The sequence below is a fragment of the Thunnus albacares genome, chromosome 23, assembly GCF_914725855.1.
Source record: "Thunnus albacares chromosome 23, fThuAlb1.1, whole genome shotgun sequence".
Classification (NCBI taxonomy): Eukaryota; Metazoa; Chordata; class Actinopteri; order Scombriformes; family Scombridae; genus Thunnus; species Thunnus albacares.
In genome coordinates this window covers 2,028,425-2,047,693 of record NC_058128.1, presented here as the reverse complement: position 1 = coordinate 2,047,693, position 19,269 = coordinate 2,028,425, and the positions used below count along the sequence as shown (strand labels likewise).

Sequence of the window (19,269 nt, the reverse complement as noted above, 5' to 3'; positions counted from 1 at the left end):
GGGGGGGGGGGGGTGTCAATATCTGAAAATATATGCTACAGCCAGGCTAGCAGTTTCCCCCTGCTTCCAGTCTTTTTTTTTGCTAATCTAGACTAAACATCCTGAACAGGAAGTCTAGACTTTTTTTTGTCTTTAAACCTGCATGAACACGAGTTTCCATCAGAAACAAGTACAAACACTAACACACATCATCAGCTTTTAAGTCGATATGTTGAACTTGTTAGCAAACAGTTGTTTATTTCCACATCCAGCAGTTATGGAGCAACATTATCATTCATGTGGAGTCGTGTTTCTGTCCACCTGGTGAATGTAAGTCCAATATTCACTCTCTTTTAGCTCTGTTTTTGTTCTCTACCAACTCCTGAGGGAAATATTTGGCTCTTTAGCTGCTAAATGCTCCACTATGTTCACCAGCTAGTCTACAACTAACTGTGTCTGTTTGCAGGTAGTGTACAGCGGCTTTTTACCAAGCAGCAACCTCCGGGGCTGTAAAATGAAGCCAATGTTTCCTCTTTCATGACAACTGTACGGGGGGTGAATTTTTTTTATAACTCACCCCTTTTTATTAAGTTTTATTACGCTGTAAAGTTATACATAATGAAGGACATGGCTGCTTTGAGTGACAGGTCCGCCAGCCGCTAGGTGGCTTGTTTCAGCCATTCGGCCCGCCTCTTTGCCCATTTTTGATTGGCTGGGAGTTAGGCAGCATCACGCACTGCCAAGATGGCGACGGCCGGAGCGGCTCACTTTGAGCTTCAAAACCGCTCTTCAGAAACCAACGAGTGACGTCACGGTAACTACGTCCATATTTTTATACAGTCTGTGCTTTTTACAGCTTTTTCTCTGAAAACGACGCTATGAGACGCTGAGAGTGAACCAGAACAGTAAAAGTTGCAGCCGGACAGATAAACAATGAGCTGAAACTCACTATAAAGCTCCGTAAAGCCGAGAGGAGCTGCAGAGTCTCTGATAATTCTCACCAACACATTACACACTGACACATCAGACACAGTTATGATTAAAAAGTATCAATTATAGCTGCTTTAAGAAGACTAAAGATGCAGAAACACAATAAATACCGCAACAATCATCCATCATCATTACTCCACGTTAAACATCCAAAAAGCTTCATACAAACTACAGCTGGGATGGTAAACTTGTACAAAAGGTAATTTAATCAGAAGAATGTAATTAGTATTATGTAACTCAGCTGCAGATGTTCCCTTGAGTAAATGCACTTAGTTACTTTCCACTACTGAACATTATCACCAAATTTAGTCCTTTTTTTTTACCCACAGAGATGAGACTAAAGTGGATTTCCCAAAATGTTGGTATTCTAGGTCGACTACCACTACAGTGAGTTTTATAAACTGCCAGATGGCTAAAAATAACCTCTGAAACAAGATTAAGATAATGACAATAAGCTGAGGAAACAGCACTTTTAGCATTAACTCTATAATCACATCAACATCAGTAAAAAAAAAAAAACTCCAGATCATTGAGTGCAAACAGTTTTCTCAGAAATCGAATGTTTACTGGGAAACACAATTATTTGGAAAAAGGAGAGAAGAGATAAGGTGGTGAGCCGAGGACACGGAGAGAGAGAGGAGATGGAGGGATTATAGAGAAAGTAGTTATGAAGTCGTCATTTGAAGGTGGGCTGAAGTTCTGAGTTTGCCATCGGCCTGTCATCACAGCGGGAGGAGGAAGACGAGGAGGAGGAGGAGGGAGGAGGAGGAGGAGGAAGTGCACACGCAGCAATCGAGGACAAAAACGAGACGACAGAGCAGAGACGACACGTATCATCTGTGAGGAAGTCTTTCTGTCTCCGGGGACCAGACGCTGACTGCACCACCATCATCATCTTCATCATCATCATCATCATATCCTCCCGAAAAACGTGAACTCAGCAGCAAAGCGAGACGACGTTCGGAGCTTCGTGGCTCAAAATAGACGACGAGTACTCGACTCGGCTCACGTCGGTCACAGTTCACAAGCAAAAAAATGACTGAAATACACTGAAAATTTTTTGATGTTTGTACTTTTCTTTTTTTTTTAATAAATAAATAAACAAAATAAAATAAATGGACTATAATAAAAAAGAGTCAATGATCACAAGTATATTAGTGAAATTTGTGATGCTAAAAACTAATTAAAGGTTTTATTTTCAAGAAAGAAAAAAAAGGAAGAAAAACATTTACACCTCATGAAGATTTAAAAAAAACCCTCCAGTAGCTCAAAACAGAACCAACTCATCATTAATAATCTATAAACTGTTAATAAATAGTTTATAACACACTATAATGTGGTTGTTAGCAGATGTGTCTCCTCCTGTGTTGCTGCTGAACAAACTATATAAAAATTGTATTTATAGGAGAATACTGTACATTAATTAACAGTTAAAATGTCTTTGTATCTGCTTATGACTACATTATAGTGTGTTATAAATACTGACATATAAATGCTAAATAGGGGGGACTTGACTTTTTTAGATTCTAGTGGAGATCGTTTTGTCCTCCAAAAAAATGATGCTTAAAAACGATTAAAAGGAAATTTAAGGTGAAATACTGTAGATTTTTTTTCTTCTGTTGTAGATGGTATTTTTACAAGCTGTATACTGTTATTATACATGAAATGATTTGACCGAACAGATACATTGGTGCAGATCAAACAGTTCTGCACCTGTAGTTCCTCCAGCTGCCAGCAGAGGGCGCCGTCTGAGGTCACGTCCGCTCTCTCTCTCTGGACTCTCCTCCTCACTACTCTCCATCTTCATCATGAAGAAGCTTTTCATTTCATTCACGCTCTCTGAGCTGAGAGACAGAGATGAACTGTGACACATGCAAACACTCTTTTCTAATAATGATGCTTTCAACGTCCCCATAAACCATAAGAACCAGTTTTATTAAGTGCGTTACAATTATGGTGAAACCTGACCTTCCCTCATACAACATATGGGATTATAAATGTTTGTGAACTTTATGAGACAACAATAACTCATCCTGCTACTACTGACATACTTTATATCTACTCACATTTTCTATAGCTTATTTTTTATAGCTTAGAGAATATGAAGGCGGCTGGAAACTGACATGTTTAAAAGTGGAAATTAGGGGTGTAACTAATGATTATCTTCATTATTAATTAATCGGTTAGTAGTTTGGACCATTAAATGTCAGAAAATTGTGAAAAATGTTGACTGATATTTCCCAAAGCCAAAGATGTCGTCCTCAAATGTCTTGTTTTGTCCATAAACCCAAAGATATTCAGTTTACTGTCATGGAGACTAAAGAAACCAGAAAATATTCACATTTAAGAAGCTGGAATCAGAGAATTTTGACTTTTTTTTCTTTAAAAAAATGACTTAAAACGATTAATCGATTATCTAAATAGTTGGCGATTAGTTTAATAGTTGGCAACTAATCAATTAAACAACTAATTTTGCACCTCCAGTGAAAAAGTATTGAAATTGTACCGCACCTGTATAAGATGCTGACATTTTAAAAACAGAAGTTCAAATAGAAAAAAAGAACAAAAAACATGTTTCCTTCATTTCCTAATAATGTCCCAGAAAGTCAGTTTACAGTATGTGATTACACTTTAATTAAAGTGAAAGTGGGGGAAAGTACAGTCATTAAGTGCCTCCTGATTATATGAATTTCTAAGAAAAAAGGGAAATTATTTCTACCGAAAATACAAAATGTTATGAGCTCAGAGATGTGAATTTTTTTTTTTTAAATTCAAAGTTTCTTTTAAACTCCACCAACCGGACATCTATCATTCACCATTTAACTACTAATTTATCTGCTTTTTCTTTGAATATCAAATAAATTAATTAAATCTGTTCCTTGTTATTTTCTTATCAAGTTTAATCATAATTAGTACATAACGACATGTAATCCTTTCCCGCAAACATCTTAAGCGAATGGAAATTACTTATAAACTTATTTCAAAGAAAAAAATAAGCCAATAAAAGCAACATTACAAGAGTTTAAACTCCACTGTGATGCCCTGAAACAGCTTATTTTGTCCAAAAATGAAAAAGAAATTATGATTTATAACACGGGCAGAATCTGTAGCTGGATAATCTTTAATAAACATTTCTGTCGATCGACTAATCAATCGATCAGCTGATGGTTTTAAGCTCGGTGTCAATGTTCAGTCTGTGCAAGTGAGAAATTCATTACATCTACTCCACTGATCCCAGTCCGAGCAGGAATACAATACAGTTACCACGGCAACGCTGTTCCTCATCAGATCCATCAAATCTACAATCCTCCTCACTGATCCCTGGAATAAACTCAAAATCCTCCTCAAACCTCCACGAGGACGCCAGAACCGCCTCCACGACCTTTCTCCACAACATCTTCAATAACTCCTGGAAAAACATCCAAGATCCCTACAACGAACCTTGAATCTAAAACCTCTTCCAGGAGGCGTTGAACTGGATCAAGGACTCCTACAACCTCAAGAAGGATCCTTGAAACCTTCTCAAATCGACTGGAAGTTTGACAAGAACTCCCAAAACCTCCATAACCACTAAATCCCTGCAATCTCACCAGAATCTACTGTATATTTATATTTTATAACATTAAAAACTGGAGGTTTAAGTTATTTTAAAATAATAAATACAATTAATTTTTATCAAATGAGAAATTTTACAGTTCCTTTCATTTGATACTATTTTCTTGGTCATTTTCAGTGTAATTTGCAGGTATTTAACAGTTAAATTTAAGGACATTTTACAGAAAGGGTGGTGCAATTTAGTACAAATTATAAGAAAAACAGAAAAGTTGGTTTAGTTTGCAAGTTCCCACTCACTACACAGTATTTGACTTTATATGTAGTTGTTAATTTAAAGAAATTCTTGATAAATTTGATTCTTTAATTGACAGAAAATACTCTAGAAAACTCTATAATGATCATATTTTCCATAAACTACCAAATGGCATGACTCTTTCAAAGAAATGTGCTAAGCATTAACAGTTAAATGGCAACTACTGTTGGGAAATTATTGAAAAAATTACCTTTAAATGACTGTGGAATATTAACACATTATTGGACACACAAAACTAGACTTTTTTCTGTCTTTTAAAGAATTATCAAGAATTTAAGATTTTTTTTGCAAATTAACAACTAAATATGAACACAAATAAAAAAAACAATAAATGTATGTTTTTCTGTTTTGTTTTTGTTGATATTATTTTATTTTGTACCTCTTTATATTGTTGTTACTATGTTTGCTTTTAATGTACATCTTAACTTACTATGTAAATAAGTAACTTACATAGTAAGTTACATAACAAAAACTTACTTACTTACTTACTTACTTACTATGAGTGGAAACGCACCAACTAAACCAACTTAACACTTTTTTCTGTTTTTTCTTATAATTTGTAATAAATTGCACCCCCTTTCTGTAAAATGTCCTAAAAATCAGCCATTAAATTCCTGTAAATTACACAGAAAATTTAAAAATGAAAGTGCCTTCAAAACAAGGCTTCACTGAAATTCTTTATCTTATTGATCTATATATATCTGTAGAGACACTCCTGCACATAACTTTAGTTCAGAGCTAAAAATCAAAGTGTATTTTGAGAGACTGGGCACCTTATAGACATTAGGATGGGAGATGTTTGCGGTTCTGTTAAGCGCCTGTTAGCTTGACGCAGAGGAACTAAGAGAGAGGCTACAAGGAGGCGAGATCTTTTTTTGAAAGATCCTGCTTCTCTTTCATGGCTCTCCATCTCTTCCGCCTTCTAAAGACATCTTTATCCTCTTTAAAACAGCAGCCAAGGTCATCTCTCTGCCATCCGCCTCCGAGTCTCGTCAAAGCCGGAGGAAGGTGGATGGCCCCCTTCAAGTGGCCGCTTTCCCACTCAGAGCTGTGAAAGACGAACACTGGAACAAAACGGCCCTGAACTGTAGACGAACACATTCAGTCCACAACAACCGGTGCGCTGAAGAATATTAATGATTATTTTATCTGCTAGTTATAACAAACCAGTGCAGTGTGTGACATTCTATTTCAGTTTCTTGTGTTAATTTAACTCTTAAACCTCCGTCTGCACACGACTTTTTATTATTATTTTTATGTTTGATTTGTGAAGAAATAAAAATGAAACTGACTTCTGACCATCAAGATAACTGTTAGCTAACACAACAGACACAAGAACTGAAACCCAGAATACCATCATTAAACCGCCAGACGTGCAACTATAAAATTAAATGATTCAGGACCAACAAACAAACAAACAAACAGGTCTGTGTTGCAGCAGCTGATATAAATAACTAAGTTTGTGTGTGAAGTCTTTTAACTAATTAGTTTCAAACTACTGATTTCCTAAATCTGGTTTCACCACTGAAACTTAAGAAATGTCTTTGTGAGTAATCAATCAATCGATCAATCAATTTTTATTTATATAGCTCCAAATCACAACAAAAGTCATCTCAGGGCACTTCAGTCGTGGGTAAACTGGTTGTAAACAGTGCAGATGTTTTAATAGATTTACATGTTCACTAGATGAGACATTTCTTAAGTTTTAATGGTGGAACCTCATTTAGGAAGTTTTAAACTAGTTAGTGGTTATTAATAACTTAAGAAAGTGATTGATTTATGATTAAATGCTGCAAAACAGTCCTGAGAGTTTACTAAGTGGAGATTTACACATCACTTGATTTAGTTGTTATGTACAGATGAGATGTTTTATCGGTCTTCCTCTATTTTAGCTTTTTTTCTTTCTATTTCCAATTTAATACTTTAATTGTAATTCAGTGTCTTTTTTTATATTCTGCCTTGTGTTGCTTTTATGTTCTATATAAAGCACTTTTGAATTTGTGCTGCACAAATAAACTTCTAAATATTTACAGCTATTAAGTGAAAGAGGTCATAATGAATACGGTGGACGTACCTGACCTGATACTGATAAAAAACACAACGTACGTCAGTCCAACTTTGTTTTATTTCTCTCTGCATAGCAGGAGACATTCATGCAGTTTACAGTGAGAGTCTGATTTTATTGGTTCAGTGCTTTGAGGTGTATTGTAGGGCAACTAAATGTCTATTAAAGGTTCCCAAAGTCCACAGTTACTTTTAAAAATGTCCAAAACCCAAAAATAATCAGTTTATCATCATAGAATAGTATTTAAAAAAGAAAATATTCACATTTTTGAAGCTGGAACCAGTAAACTTTTACCATTTGTGCTCAAAACCAAATTGCCCACATGACAACTGGTTCATTTTGTTGATCGATTAATCGTTGCAGCTCTAGTATTTTGTGTTTTTTCTGTGCATTAGTTCCACCTGGACATATTTAGTCTGGGAGAAGTTTGATAGACGTCTGGACTTTAAATCTGTCAAACACATGATGGTTTTGTTCCTGCAGTGTGTCGCTCAGAGTTCACTGTGTTACTGAAACAATGCAGCTATAATGTGTGCACTCATGCAGAGCAGCAGTCCCATTACACCTCATTATTGATCTCCAAATTAGTGGCCAGGTGGTGTGAGGGACCTCCTCCTCCCCCCCCCCCCCCTCCTCTCCTCAGTCCACACACCAGCCAGCACGGCCTCTGATTGGTCGAGCCTTTATGACTCTCGATTGATGATGAAGGCGAGAACAGCGTGGAGGCCTGCGAGGGTTTTTTTTTTCCCTCTTTATTGCCTGGTGCTCGCAGGCAGGCAGCTGGGTGAAGAGCGCCCACTCCCTCCCAACAATACAGCCATAAAGAGCGAGGAGACAATCCCGTCGCCTGACCTGTTCACCTCCAGCACCCGACAACCCGACGGGGAGGCTGAGGAGGAGGAGGAGGAGGAGGAGGAGGAGTGACACATTGATGAAACGCAGCGGCTTTATCGCAGGAAATGTCTGCGTTTGTGTCGGAGCAGACATGACACATCCAGAGGAAGAAAGTAACTAAATACATTTATTTAAGTACAGTTTTGAGGTACTTGTACTTTACTTGAGTATTTCCATGTGATGCTACTTTCTACATTTCAGAGGGAAATATTGTACTTTCTACTCCACTACATTTATTTGACAGCTTTAGTTACTTTTCAGATGAAGATTTGACACAATGGATAATATAACAAGCTTTTAAAATACAACACATTGTTAAAGATGAAACCAGTGGTTTCCAACCTTTTTGTCTTTTGACGTCTTACAAAAAGCAGTGTGTAGTCGGGGTCACATTTCACATGTCTATGAGTTGTTAACAGCTCCACCAAATAGTGATTTTTCCCTCTAAACTTCTCACATGCTTTCATTTCAATAAATGTTCAAATGATCCAATATTTCAGCAAAAATCAAAGATTAGAGAAAAAGTCCAAAAACTGAAAACAGATTTGTGTATCAGAACTTTGTTTTTTCTTCTTTCCTCTCCCATTAATCATCTCACCACCCCTCAGATTTATCTGCTGACCCTTTGGAGGGGCCCGACCCCTAGGTTGGGAACCACTGGACTAAACTAGCTAACTGTATATAAAGTAGTGTAAACTAGCTCCACCTCCAGCAGCTACAACAGTAACATGCTGCTCTAACACTGATGCTTCACTATTAATAATCTAATGATGTCATATATAATAATATATCAGTCAGAGGGACCAAACCACTACTTTTACTGCAATACTTTAACTACATCAAGCTCATAATACTTATGTACTTTTACTGCAATACTTTAACTACATCAAGCTCATAATACTTATGTACTTTTACTGCAATACTTTAACTACATCAAGCTCATAATACTTATGTACTTTTACTGCAATACTTTAACTACATCAAGCTCATAATACTTATGTACTTTTACTGCAGAACAACTCTGAGGAGAGTTTGGAGGCTTGTTTCAGCTTTTAACTTCTTATGTTTGAATTCATATATAGTTGAGTATATGTATGTAGAAGTGTGTTTTTATAATATGTAGATGTCCTTATGTACAAATCAAATCATACTGTTGTATTTTTTTTTATATGTGCAAACAAATAAATAAATATGTGACTCGTCAAAACTTCTGAACTGTCTGAATAACTAAATCCACTTTTTTTCTGAGTTAGTAAATTATACTGTATTATACTGTGAATTGATCCCAGTCTGTAGTGTTCTTTATAATAACAGTTATTTGCTTTTTCCTGAGTAAATCTAGTATTTCTTCACCTTCATCGCGACACGTCAACACAGAAATCAACTGTCAGCAGTCTGGACAGTTTGTAGCTGTAATTTAGAGCAGCTAAATTGTAGCTACTAGTAGTTTACAACGTCTGAGGGCATATTTATAGTTGACTGGAGGTTTCAGTCTAGGTTTGAATGCATTTACAGATCATTTTTAATATTTTCTCAATTAATGGATTAGTTATTTGGCCCATTTAAATGCCAAAGTCCAAGACGACGTCCTCAAATGTCTTATTTTGTCCACAACACAAAGATATTCAGTTTACTGTCATAGAGACTAAAGAAACCAGAAAATATTCACATTTTACGTTGGCAACTAATCAACTAATTGTTGCAGCTCTGAAATACAGTCAGATTCTGTACGACCTCCACAGATTTAGCATTTCACGCCTCTAACATTGTCAAACTCACAATAGACGGTTTGATTTCAAAAAGGATCTAAATCGATGCAACAGAACCAGACAACCAGTCGCCTACATTACCCACAATGCAACTGCACAGATGGTGCTGTGCTATGCTAGTAGCGGCTAATGTAGCCTGGAGCCGCTAGCCTCCAGCAGAGGTCTGCTGACTCAAGTGACATCATCAGTGACATCATCGGTGACATCATCAGCTCAGTCACCATGTTTCTGCAGTTTTTAATTCGTGTGTGACGGGTTTAAAGACTTCTGAAACTGATCAATAAGAGTAAAACTGACTCAAGTTCATCCAATCAGATGCAGGAAAAGGTTCGTTTTTAAGACGGCCAATCAGATGCCTCCCTACTGAGTACACCGCTATCATGGATCCTTTTAAAATTGTGAAACTGATTATTGATCAGCTGCAAAAAAACAAAACAGTTAACCCATAAAACAGGAGAATAAAGATTAGAGCTGTCGACTATTCGAGTAGTTTGTTCAGCAACAGTCAATTAATAATTTACAATAATTATTAAGCAAAAATACTAATTATCTTCTTATTCCAGCTGCTTAAATGTGAAGATTTCCAGCCTCCGTCTTTTTTATATCATTATATATCTTTGGTTTTGGTACTGTTGGTTAAATATAACAAGATATTTACATAATTCATCTAAAAAAAATTATCAACTGATAATGAAAACAACTGTTACAGCCGTAATTAAGAATTTATATTGTTTTTATATTTCAAATAACTCATTTAAGTCCATATCTGAAACTTAAATTACCAGATTTTTCCTCTTTGGAATTGAACTGTTTCAGGCAGAAACAGATCCGTCATCACTCACACTCACAACACGACATATTAAATGAAGAATGAACTCTGCGCCGCTTAGTTGTTTTGTTTTTCTGTCTTCGTGCACCTCTAAAAAAAAGGTCGCGTTCGGCCTTCCTGCAAACCTATTTTTAAGGTTTAATGATAACAGACGTGCTCCGTCTTACATAAGACGTGTGATGGACGGAGACAGCGGGGATCATAAAGCGGCAGCCCGAGGCCCCGCGAGGCTCGGCCCTCCTCTTCCTCCTCTCTCTCTCTCTCTCTCTCTCTCTATGGTGCCGTGCGTTTACTGTAATAGTGTGGAGCGTGAAGCTCTGATCCAGGCTGTGTGTGCTGATGGAGGTGATGGTGCTGAATACAGAGTGCGGAGGAGACGAGACGCTGTGGCCTGAATCCTAACAGCCACTCAGAGGTTGGAGAGAAAAAAAAACAGCATCTCTGATTCTCTGATGCATCACAAAAAAAAAAAAACCTTTTTCTCCGTGTCGGACAATTTTATAAACCGTGATATGTGTTTAACAGGTCAAAAAGATTTAAAAAAATATATATTATTTTCCTTTCTGGAGAGGAGAATCTGTAACAGTGATCTCAAGCTGCACCAGCAGGTGGAAATAAAAACTACACACAGCTTCCTCTCCGTCTACCGTCAGATAACACACCAAAAACAACCCTGCATCTAAAAACAAACGCAGGCTGGTTTGTTGGTTTGTTGGTTTGTTGGTTTGTTGGTTTGTTGGTTTGTTGGCGGTTCAGAGAGTCTGAGCAGCAGATCCAGATTCTACAACCGTGGGAACGAATCCCAGCAGGTGTGTTTTCATCCACCTGCCTGTTTCCTGTTGTCTGAGGTGTAACAGCAGCTGTGTGGATAAACGATGACGTCCATGAGTCATGTGACTGAAGAGCTGAAAACATCAGATCTGTGATACACGAAACTAACACAAACGTCACATTTCCATCATGTTTTCCATCGTTTGAGCTTTTAATGACGTCGTCTCGTTGTGTCTCTTCTTCTTCTGCGACGGTTTAATGGCAGCGACTGTGAGGATTAGCGCCACCTGCTGTTTATGGAAATTCAATTAAATTTGCGATAAATTAGGGAACTAAGCCGCGGCAGCTGATTGGTTGCAGCACATGTCATGTGACCATGATGTCCCTAGGTTTGATTCCAGCCAGGGACCTTTGAGCATGTTTACACTTGATTTTAAAATGTATTTACACGTCGCCATTCACACCTGTGTCTATCAGGCGTCTCCAAGGCGTCCAGATGACCACTTGTTGTTCAGATGTCGTCACCGCCTACATCACTTCCACACAGTTATTACGTCAGATTTATTTCACGCAGGCTGCTAAGACAACAAAGATGTTTCAAGAACTAATATACATGTACGGGCTGTTCCCACTGTTGGCATTTTGGCGTTGCCGTCGCCAAAACAACCACCACGTCCTGCATTGATGACATATTTTCAGGACACATTAGTGTTTACACTACAAAAGATTTGTGGTCAGATGAGTCCCAGACTACCTCGGCGAGCGGTTTGAGCGATCGGATCACAATGCGTCCTGGTGGTCGTTTCCACTTGTGATCTGATTACCCGTGATGCATTTAAAACCAAGTGTAAACAGAGTCTTTGTTGCATGTCACAACCACCTCTCTGTCTCTTCACTGCCCATTAAACAATAAACAATAAAAACTGACTCGTGACAATCCTTTTCTCCTCCTCTCATTGATTAATCTGTCAATTATTTGAAAGAAGAAGAAGAAGAAGTCAAAGCTGAAGAGTCTCTACAGTGTCTCTAGCACTGTCTTTAGCACTGGATCCTACATTTCCCATAATGCAACTGGATGGTGTCTTTTCACTAAAACCTCCCTTTCTGTCGACTCCACGCCTCCAGTTTGTTGTTAAAACTTTGTGAGATGACCCCGATGACGTCACTCCACACATGTGCAGGTGTGTTTTTACCTGAGAGGGAGGCAGCTCTCCAGCTCTCCTGCTGCTGAACGGGTGGACACCAGCGGCCGCCACCCTGCCGCCCGTCTGGAGGTTGATGGGGGACGTCTGCAACGGCTCCGAGCTCGCCGCCTTCTGTCCGTTAATGTGTGCGGTCACCATGGAAACGGGAGCCTTGGCCGGCACCACGGAGATGGCGATGCCCTGGCTGGGAGGCTTGATGAGAGACAAGGGCTTGGTCGACCCTACAGGACAACTTCTGACTGCCAGCTTCTGTACAGAGAGACAGACAGGACGGTTCATCAGTCAGACAGACAGACAGACAGACAGACAGACAGACAGACAGGACATTAGAGAGACAGACAGGATATTAGAAAGAGAGACAGACAGGACGGTTCATCAGTCAGACAGACAGACAGACAGACAGGACATTAGAGAGAGAGACAGACAGGACGGTTCATCAGTCAGACGGACAGACAGTCAGACAGACAGACAGAGAGAGAGAGACAGGACGGTTCATCAGTCAGACAGACAGACAGACAGACAGACAGGAAGTTAGAGAGAGAGACAAACAGGAAGTTAGAGAGATAGACAGACAGACAGACAGGAAGTTAGAGAGACAGACAGGACGTTAGATAGACAGACATGAAGTTATAGAGACAGACAGACAGACAGACAGGAAGTTATAGAGAGAGACAGACAGGAAGTTATAGAGACAGACAGGAAGTTAGAGAGACAGACAGACAGACAGACAGACAGGCGTGATGTCACTGCAGGTACTTTCAGAGTATTTGTACACAGATCACACTTCACTGCTGTTTCCACTGTGAGAGAAACACAAACAGCTTCTCTCTACAGTTACTGTCAGCGCTGCAACACTGAGAGTACTACTAAGAGTACTGAGAGTACTACAAGCACCTGAGACAGTACACAGTGGTTTTACTTTACGAGTACTACAGCAAGTATTTTCATCCTGTTTCACACAAACAACCGGACTGATGTGAGCAGAAAACGAAAAGTTTGATTCAGTGACCGACAGAATGAACCGTTGCAAGTACTAATACTGCAAAAATAATAATACTACAAGTACTTCTACCTCTATTACAAATACTTAAGTTACTACATTGGCTACAACTGCTAGAGCGACTACAACTACTATTTCATTACTACTACTAGTATAACAAATTCTACTTCAGGTACTTCTTCTACTACTACTACTACTACTTGAAATATAAGTGCTACTATAACAAGTACTACTATAGCTAATATTACTGCCACTATTACTAATACCACTACAAGTATTTTCAGTTTTACTACTGCAAACACAACTACTATAACTACTTCAAAGTATTACTCCTACTCCCATTGTTAGTACTACTCCTGCAGCAAATATTTATACTGGTGTTACTATTGCTGTCGCCACTACTACTGCTAATACTACTACTACTACTGCTGTTACTACTGCTTCCAAATAAAACTACATCTACTAGTACTTCAACTGCTGCTGACACTAATACTGATACTACTGCTGTTACCACTACTACTCCTGCTACAACTACTTGTGTTACTACTTCTGCTGTTGCAACCACTGATCCTGATACTACTGCTGTTACTAGTACTACTGCTGCTACTAGTACCACTGCTGTTACTAGTACTACTGCTGTTACTAGTACTACTGCTGTTACTAGTACTAGTGCTGCTACTAGTACCACTGCTGTTACTAGTACTTCTACTGTTACTAGTACTACTACTGTTACTAGTAATACTGCTGTTACTGGTACTACTGCTGTTACTAGTACTTCTACTGTTACTAGTACTACTACTGTTACTAGTACAACTGTTGTTGAGTAAAAAATATTCAGAAGCAAAAGAAACAAACTATCATAAAGTCAGAAATATGTAATAAATTCAACAGATTTACCTTTCTGGGCTGTTCAGGACTTACAGCTGCTGCTGCTAACAACACTGAGACTGTTACTGTCTGTTACTGTCAGTTACTGTCAGTTACTGTCAGTTAGTCAGTCTGTTACTGTCTGTTACTGTCAGTCTGTTACTGTCAGTCAGTTACTGTCAGTTACTGTCAGTCAGTTACTGTCTGTTACTGTCAGTCTGTTACTGTCAGTCAGTTACTGTCAGTCAGTTACTGTCTGTTACTGTCAGTCAGTTACTGTCAGTCAGTTACTGTCTGTTACTGTCTGTTACTGTCAGTCTGTTGCTGTTTGTTACTGCCTGTTACTGTCAGTCAGTTACTGTCAGTCTGTTACTGTCAGTCTGTTGCTGGCAGTCTGTTACTGTCAGTCAGTTACTGTCAGTCTGTTGCTGGCAGTCTGTTACTGTCAGTCAGTTACTGTCAGTCTGTTACTGTCTGTTACTGTCTGTTACTGTCAGTCAGTTACTGTCTGTTACTGTCAGTCAGTTACTGTTTGTTACTGCCTGTTACTGTCAGCCTGTTACTGTCAGTCAGTTACTGTTTGTTACTGTCAGTCAGTTACTGTCTGTTACTGTCAGTCAGTTACTGTCTGTTACTGTCAGCCAGTTACTGTCTGTTACTGTCAGCCAGTTACTGTCTGTTACTGTCAGTCAGTTACTGTTTGTTACTGCCTGTTACTGTCACCCTGTTACTGTCAGTCAGTTACTGTCTGTTACTGTCAGTCTGTTACTGTCAGTCAGTTACTGTCTGTTACTGTCTGTTACTGTCAGTCTGTTGCTGGCAGTCTGTTACTGTCAGTCAGTTACTGTCTGTTACTGTCTGTTACTGTCAGTCTGTTACTGTCAGTCAGTTACTGTCTGTTACTGTCTGTTACTGTCAGTCTGTTGCTGGCAGTCTGTTACTGTCTGTAACTGTCAGTCTGTTACTGTCAGTTACTATCAGTCAGTTACTGAAGCAGGAGCCAATAGAAACAGAGCCAACAGCTCTACTGTGTCTTCATTTCAGACTCTAATGTGAACAGAAAGCAGCAGAAAGAGGCCTCGTCCACATAGCGTCAGACACTCTGCTGCTGCTCCTCACAGTCCTACCCACCAGACTGGCCTCATCATCATCATCATCATCATCATCACACACACCCTCACCCATCCCCCACCCGTCCACCGCCGCCTCCTCCTCCTCCTCCTCCTCCTCCTCCTCCTGCCTGCAAAAGAAAAATACATCTTCCAAAGCAGAGATAAGTACATCTCGCTTTCCCCTCCGCTTCACCCTCACACTACTGAAAAGAAGAGGCTCTCTAAATATTTTATATTCCATCCCGCTGCCCCTTCTCATCCCGCCGCTGCTTTTTTTATGGTTTTCTATGGACTACAGTGGTTTGTGGGTGAGGGGAGGGGGATTTCTTTTTTTTCTGGCAGTTTGAGCAGCCGCTGTTAAGAAAAATAAAAAAGATTTCTGTGCAGGCAACATGGCTTACAGTTTGAAAGCACTTTCAGACCTGAGTGTCCTTGCTCTCTGCAGTAATTACCCTGTAAATACATCAGCAGAGAGGCAGGCGCTCTGATAAACAACATCAAATGCCAAAGAACAAGTAGCATACATATAAATATATACATATTTGAAGAAAACAACCCTACAGTTTTCACCCCGTCCTCACAAGAAAGTTGGTTAAGCTTTATTTTACAGCTCCTTTAGTTTTATACTAGCTTCCTGGAAAATTTCTGGGTAATTTGCAGGTATTTAACATTTCATTTTTAGGACATTTTACAGAGAAAGTGGTGCAATTTGGTACAAATTATGAGAAAAAACAGAAAATTTGTGAGTGCCGATACATTATATTTGGGTTCGTATGTAGTTAAATAAATTATAATCTTTAACTGACAGAAAATACTTTGTTTTTTAGTGTTTACTTTTAGGAAATTATTGAAGAAATGTAATTTGCTTATACAGCATAAGACACACAAAACTACACAGTCAGTTAAAGAATTGTAAATAATTAATTGTAAATTGTAATTGTAATGTTTTAATTAATTTAACTAAAGCAACTTAACTCTTACCACCGCCTCTGTGAAATTACCGTTAAATACCTGCAAATTACACAGAAAATTTACCCAAAGTTTCTAGATTTTTTTTTTCTTTTCTTCTTCCTTGAGTGAAAAAACATCCATCCCCCATCTGCCCCCCTAAAAAAGCTCCCATCAGAGCTCTCTATTATCCAGGCAGAGTGCTGTGGGGGATGAGGGAGAACAAGTGGAGGCTCATTTAGGGTCCCACTGCTGCCTGAGACGCTGCATTCCTAATCAGGAAGTCCTCCTTAAAACAGAAGCGAGAGGCCTGCCGCCTTAAGACGGAGCTGATGTGTTAGCTTGTTAAAGAGTTAACAAGAGACTGAGGAGGTAGAGTTTCTTTAGGAGCTTCAGTCTCCTGCTTTTGTGTTCAAATCTGCTCTAATCAGCACGTCCAGGGGCTCTGTTATCACTTTCTCTGCCTTTAAATAATCCAGGCTAATGTGAAGTTATCCAGCTAACTTTATCCTGTTAATTCTCACAGTAAGACGTTTGATTTGTTGATCCTGGGTGGAATCATCTTGAATAACTGTGTGCTCCTTTTTTGAAGAAGTCACAATGAGTAATCATTTTTGTTTTACTACACCTTCACAGTCGTAAATTTAAAGCTGATTAACTTATTTTTTCTTTCTAGACATGTTATGACTATGAGAAGAAACTAATTTCACAAAAATGTAATTATTTTGTCAATACCATGAGTCATATTTTCATTTTTATTTGTGTTTCAGTGACTGATCTTTAAATTGTCTTAAATAAATTTGGACTACTGACAATTATTTTTATCATTGATCATTCTGCTCATTATTTTCTTGATTTATTTATAAATGGTTTTGTAAAAACAGTAAAAAATGTCCATCACAGAGTCCTCACACAGGAGACACTGGTGTCTACATTTCCCACAATGCAACCCAACTCCCTTTCCTCCACTTGTATACAATCAGGTGTGTTGTGCTTGTAGCAGCTAATGTAGCTTCGAGCTACATTAGCTGAACCTCCACTTCATGTTTCATTCATCTTTGCTGAGATTTAACTATTAACAAAGCTTCTCCTGATTGGATGATTAATTAAAAAACGAGCTGTGTTTGATTAAAGAGGCTTTTTTGTGGCAGATTTCATTCATAAAGTTTAATAGAGGAGACAAACTTCTGTGTTTGTGTTTTAATGTTGTAAATTTGGTGTCTTATGACAAATAAACAGCTGCTACTTTTATTTCTACTGCTGTTACAATAATAACTGCTAACAACAAGTACAACTTTTACTACTGCTAAAACCTCTACAGTAGTACTTCAACTGTAACTACTACAACTACTACCAATGCTACTAGCGGTACTAATACTACTAGTACTTCAATTCCATGTTACTTAAAGTGTTAATACTAGTGTACGATAATACAAAAAGATGTAGAAATGTTTCCATTTCAGAAGCTGGAACCAAAGTATATTTGGCATTTTTACTTAAACAATTGACTGATTATCAAAATAGATGTAAAATTCTGCTGACACTAATCAACTAATGTGTTTATGTACAAAAGCAACTATTGTCTGATATATTGTTAACAGGTTATTTTATGCTGATAAGTATATATCTCTAGTTTCATTTAATTTCAGTCATTTGTAAGATATTACTGTGTATCAAATTTGCATATCACACATGCCTCATCTGGACTTTATGAGGGATTATTTTTTAGATAAATGAACTGAACAGGACACCATGACTCAGATCAGTAGTTGTATACAAGTGAAATTAAGTGTTTTTTCTCTATAAACCTGCTGACTGTGTTAGAAGTAAAATAACTCGCTGTCATGGCTTCAGTGACAAAAGGAGAGAAAAGTCTTTTATAATAAATGATTTCACAGTCGAGGCCTCCGCAGCGTACAGTATTAAACCCCGACTCTCCAGAAAGCCCCCCTGCATTTATTCACATGTTGTTATTTATTAATTCCTCCTCAACAATGAGTGTGGTGGGCCCCATTGTTTCAGGGGATCAATGTAATCCACAGGCAGCCTGGGCAGCCGCCTGCACCAGGACCCGGGGGTCGCCGTTCAGCATTCAGCATTTGTTCGAGACGGGGCACCTCTGATTGTCTCAAAGGTCACTCATTTAAAGCCTCTCCAGGCTGGAGAGCACAGACTCGTCCCTCCCGGAGAGAGCCGAGGAGAAAGTGAATGAAGGGAAAATAGAGAACGTGATGTCAGCAGGTATCAGAGAGCCACGTTCAAGATGCTCCGAGACCTTTTTAAAAACCACCTGCAACCCGATTAAAGAAGGATTTTTAATCAGAAAGAAATAAACTATGCTAATATGTGCTACTGACCGATGTAACGCAGCTTTTTCCTTCCCACAAAGACGCCTTTCACTGAGGAAGTTATCACCAGCAGCAACAACGCTAAACAGCCAAAGAAGAAGAATAAAACCAACATCTACAAAGAGTCCAAACAATAAAGATGCAGCTCTACTGATCACAGAAACAACTCCGAGCACCAAATATGGAGACATTTGTCACTGTCACTGAAATACCATTAATTTACCTACTAATAATGATGTCATTAAGCTATTTCATCTTCAGAGGATAATTAATGGACTAATTGATGGGCTTATGGGTTTTCTTCATTTTTAAGGTGCACATACAGCAGCATGAAAGCCATCCATTGATTTATACCTTAAAAGAGCCTCAAGGTGAATATTTGGTAAGTCATAAAGGACATTTACCCTTTAAAAAAACCTTTAATCTATTCATGTTTGGAAGGTATTCCCATAATCCTCAAAGACTCTTCTGTCCATCTGGATAAAAACATCTTCACTCACATCCCTGGTCTATAAGATCACAGCCAGAAATGACTTGTTGCTCAATTTGTATGACAAAATTTAAAAGTTTTATCAGTTATAATTTTCTATATTTATGTTCTTTAGCATCCGAATGATAAATCAG

General features: G+C 38.4%; 1 protein-coding gene across 6 annotated transcripts in view; it reads right to left on the bottom strand.

Moving 5' to 3' along the window:
* phf21b (PHD finger protein 21B) overlaps nt 1-19,269 on the bottom strand; it is a 108,112-nt gene that overhangs the window by 14,681 nt on the left and 74,162 nt on the right. For all 6 annotated transcript variants that reach the window (XM_044343334.1, XM_044343337.1, XM_044343338.1 and 3 more), the window contains one exon: nt 12,359-12,619. In XM_044343334.1, coding sequence (XP_044199269.1) covers nt 12,359-12,619 — 261 coding nt within the window. The remainder of the gene's footprint in view (nt 1-12,358; nt 12,620-19,269) is intronic.